Below are 4,865 nucleotides of genomic sequence, written 5' to 3'. Positions count from 1 at the left end.
TTTTTTTATTTATTGAAAAAGTTCGCAAATAATATCCATCGCGGTTCGAATAGTCAGTTGACGTCACTGGATGGAGGGACTACAGAAGAAGGCATCACCAGGGCCCGTGGTAGAGGGAGACAGGGCCCGCCATATTATTTTCTCTTTTTCCATCCATTATAAGATACAGTTCTCTTCCTCCAACTCGTGCGGCCCTATACTTATGCCATCTTACTTATGCTCTCTCTCTTCCTCCCTTTGCAGTCTCATACCACATTATTCGCGCGCTCTCTTCTTCCCGTTGTATTCTCCTTCTTTTCCGTTGTCTTTTTTTCTCAATTTTATTAAATAAATGGGTATTTACTCAACGATTTTTAAAATGATATGATCTAGCGTCTAATTGTAATATTTTTTATTAGTATAATGATCGTCTTCTTATTAACTAATTTAATATACGGAGTATGACGAAGGAATGGTGTAGGGACAAAGGAATAAATAATTTTAAACACAGAGTAATATAATTTTAATATTTATTTTTTAATATTCTCATTTTTTATTTTATTCGTGTAACGTACTGTAATCATACGTATAATAATGACTTAGAAGAGTGCTATTTCCAATTTTCAATAACATATTTAATGAATATGAAATATAAATATTTTATAAAAGAAATTGAGAAAGAATATATAAATATAAAATTATAAATATATATAATATTCATAATTTTTCGAAGAAAGATCAGCTATATTAATTAAATTATTAGAAATGCTTCAAAATAAAATGTTGATATTATCAGAACCATATTTATTACGATTGTTCAGTTTTTGGCATTAAAATGTTTAAAGAAATATACAATAAAGAGCAAAAATAGGTTTCTTTTTTGGTGTAGGTAAGTATAGTGTTCCTAAAAAAGAACTGATCACTGCTCCTCGTTTTTTTCTGTCCGACAAAAAAGCGTTGTATTAATATTTAAATACAATATTTTAAATATAATAATGAAAATGAGATACTTACCACTAATCCTACATTTCCTCGGGCTCGTCGACGAAGTCCGAATAAACAGTGCAGGACAAAAATGTCAAAAGGTAGCTAATTTAAATTTTCTTCTGGGTATTCCTCCCAGAGCTCATCAAGCATTTGCCTGTTATACAGTCTCGTGAACCGAACACTTCGCTAGTGATCTATATTTATAAAACCTTGTATTTTTATGTCTCAATGCTGGATGTCCTGATAAAAAATAAATAAATATCATTAATTAAAAAAATTACATTGATATGAAAAAAATGGTGTACATAAAAGCGCCAGAGGCATTATCTGTATTCCCAATTTATTTCTTAAGTGAAGCCGTTCTACAGGCTTATTGTCAACCATGAGCACTTTAAATTTAAAAAAAAAATCATTAAAAATTACATTAAAAAAAATCACGTAAGATTCACTCTTCAAATCGAATATTTATAAGTAATTTCGAGTACGTCTTGCAAGTTGCATATTTTTCACAAAAATCACGCAGCTTTTTTGAAGCTAATGTTGCAGTGATAAAACTTACTAACATACTGACTCATTGACCGACTGACTGCTCAAGGTTGTACGAGAAAATGTAGGTATAGTAATAAAAATTGTACGTGATTTATGTGACTTAGTTACATTGGAAGATCTGTTTTATTGCATTGATCCAAGATTTGCTTATCCATATTCAAAGGGTTTTGATTCAATCAAAATGGTCTCCCTGGATATCTGATATTTTTCGAAAAGAATCCTTAGCCTCTCAGTCAAAAGTATATGAAATAATATCATATTCGAAAGACACGACAAAAAACATTTTTGTAAGATATCATTTAGAGAAAAAAAATAATCTCATGTTAAAATTATAAGTTAAAATAGTAATTTTTAATAGTATAAGACAAATGGCAAAGCGTGATACGCGCTTTCTTATTTGTTAACTTGAATACTTATTGAATCGTACTACTGAATAGCTATCATATTATTAATTGATTCTTATGTAATTACTGGGAAAGAGGAAAGAAATTAAAACGTTTTTAAAAAAAAGTCTTACATTTTATTTTTCAAATTGATACAATTCTTTTTGACATTGCGACTATCTGTTGTATATTTTAAATACCATTCTGTAACGCACAATTCTTAGCATGTTTTTCACATCGCATAGTATTAGTAAAATATCTAGATTATTCAAAGAAATCTATAGCTTTGTAATCAACGTCCAAGGTTTCAATGTTCATGTCGTCACTATCGAATATATCAGTCAACCATTCACATTTTTGACGTTCTTTAACGTATATGAGAGTTTTATTGTCGTCATTCTCTTCCGCACCGATTATAGCCATTATAATCAGACGTTTTGCCATGTTGTACGGGATCATCCGTCTTCCCATTGCAATCTATGGTGATAAGGAAGCGCAAGACTTTTCGGATCTTAAGATATTTCATGGCATGGAGCATCTAAAAATGTAATGAGGAAGAATGGCTCCTTTTCTCAGCACCACTACTTCCTTCATAATAAATCTCCTTCTAACGACAAATCCTTGCAGATTCACTAACGTTGATATGGTGAACGACTTTTCGAGACTGTGCTCGATCAGGAAAAAATCTTGATTTCTATATTTATATCGAAAAGAGAAGGGGGGGGGGGAGTATTATTCTTTCGAAAATATAATAATAATTTACGTAATCTCTACTCCACTGTTGGACATTGGGTTGTATTTGATCACACGGTCGTGTATGATGAGGCAATAGGCTGTAGTATTCGCGCGTACATTCTCTTTGAATTCAAATTCTAATCGTACATCCACGGTGCCACTCTTGACGGACTTGTTTTGTCACGAGCAGTCGATAATTATAAAAGCATAATCGTTCCAAAAGGCATCCAGGTTGAATAACGTTTCGTATGTTTCGCGGAAGATTTAGTAAGATCATTGGAAACGTATATACATATCATATAAAGTAGCTAGTCTGCGTTTGTCAAAATCATAATTTGGCGACATTCATCATAGACAAAAATCATATCGACTTTTTCCGCTTTCGTATAACGCATTTCGCAAGACACGCACTTTGATTGATAGATGAATTCAAACTGATCAATAAATATGGATAATGCTATGCGATTCAATTTAAACGGTATGTAAATATTTACATACATTTGAACGATTAGCGGTATACCAACAAAAATGCCTTGAAACAATTTATTTTTCATTACATTCAATTATTTTCCATTATTGACCTTGCGTAACCTTGAATGACCTTCAATTATAGGTCATTGTATTCGTCTTAAAATGCTCTATCAGAATGTAAGTAAAAAAACATATTATTCCATTAAAAAAAACAGATTTGACCTTTGCCTATCCTTTACGCCTCCACCTACAAAACAATTATTGACATCACATTATATGTCGCTCGAAAGCAACTTTTGTTTGACACTTTTTCTTCTATTGTTAAAAACAAGCGAGTTAATCAGATGACCTGTTTTAAATGCCCCTTCATGTATTTATATATAGTATTCAAAACAGGTTAGGACCTCTAAATATTACGGAAAACATAAGTTTTACAGAAATGTGTGTGTTTCAGACAAAAGTTATAGTGCTTAAAAAGATCTATTTAATAATCTTATCAATTTAACCTTGGGTGCCGCCCCCAATGTCATGTCAAAGTTAACATCAATTTTTTTTAATGGATGTCATATTTTTGATTCCAGAATCTAATATATATAAATATATATAATTTTTTTACAGCTCAAGAGATGTCCACCACAATAAGTACGACTCAAATAATGCGTAGCAATTCATTCACTCTGACGGGAAATACACAAACCACACAAATTATGTCGATGACAGGAACATCCTGTATGACCGATTGGTTGTCAATACCGTGCGCCACAAATCTTGATCGATTACCATCAACATCAATGACATGCGTCGATCGATTGTGTGGTGGTACCTTCAACTCGGAAACCCTGAACTTGAATGGCTCGTCTGTTATTAGTGAGTCTGTTATTATTTTTATTGTGACGCTATCACTCTTCTTTTTCTCCCTCCCTCCCTCTCTCTCTCTCTCTCTCTCTCCCCTCTCTCTCGCTCTCTCACTCTCTTGGTGAGTAATCGCACTGATATGTTTCTTTGCTGCTCTGTATTTCGAACTCTTTACTGCTGTTCGCTGCCCTTCTGGGACTTCTTTTTCCAAACCACTAATCAGGGGCTGTAATTCTTGACACCATGCATTTGTCGTAAGTACCATCGCCAGTACATAGCTGAGTTCTATCCACCTTTTCGAAATTGTGATGGGCAGAAATTTCTCTAGCATCTTGGATCAGTGATGTCATTTCAGAGCCAGTTTACGACATCGAGACTAACGCCATCAGTCGGCGGCCTAGTCATACACATGCGGCAAGCTGTGCGACCAGTAGTCAGTCGGCGGCCTAATCATACACCCAAGCATGAGCCTATGCCATGTGCACACGAGTTTCCAGCGTCTTCGGCTAGCTTCGTTCGGACATTCGGACGTTTTATGAGCAAACGAGACAGTTTGTCAGGATTGTGAAACGACTGAAAATGTTTCTCGAGCGTATATCGAGGGACATGGAGACATTTTAGACAACATGTAATTTTTAATAAATTGTAGTAACAGTAAACCCTTCCCATCAATCCACAATAGCATAAATCATGTCAACGTAATAGTTAACAAAGTATAATATTAATTATTTAACATTAATTTTCCATAGAAGTTATGTACAGAAAGTCAGAAACGTAACTAGTTGACGTGATCAAGCTGATTTTTTTCTATTTTTTCATAGGTTTCCGGGAAAAAATATTTTATATATAATTATATATAAAATTATATATAATTTTATATATTTGTATATAAATGGACGTATTTTA

The 4,865-nt window shown here is 33.2% G+C and overlaps 1 protein-coding gene across 1 annotated transcript in view; it reads left to right on the top strand.

Moving 5' to 3' along the window:
• LOC108746541 overlaps positions 1–4,865 on the top strand; it is a 68,357-nt gene that overhangs the window by 34,726 nt on the left and 28,766 nt on the right. The window contains exon 6 of the mRNA XM_018483362.1: positions 3,723–3,971. Within this exon, the coding sequence (XP_018338864.1) occupies positions 3,723–3,971 (249 nt within the window). The remainder of the gene's footprint in view (positions 1–3,722; positions 3,972–4,865) is intronic.

The sequence above is a fragment of the Trachymyrmex septentrionalis genome, unplaced genomic scaffold (genome assembly GCF_001594115.1).
Source record: "Trachymyrmex septentrionalis isolate Tsep2-gDNA-1 unplaced genomic scaffold, Tsep1.0 scaffold178, whole genome shotgun sequence".
NCBI classification, from domain to species: Eukaryota; Metazoa; Arthropoda; class Insecta; order Hymenoptera; family Formicidae; genus Trachymyrmex; species Trachymyrmex septentrionalis.
Note: the sequence above shows the minus strand (reverse complement) of the source record. Positions and strands in the feature narration are given on the sequence as shown.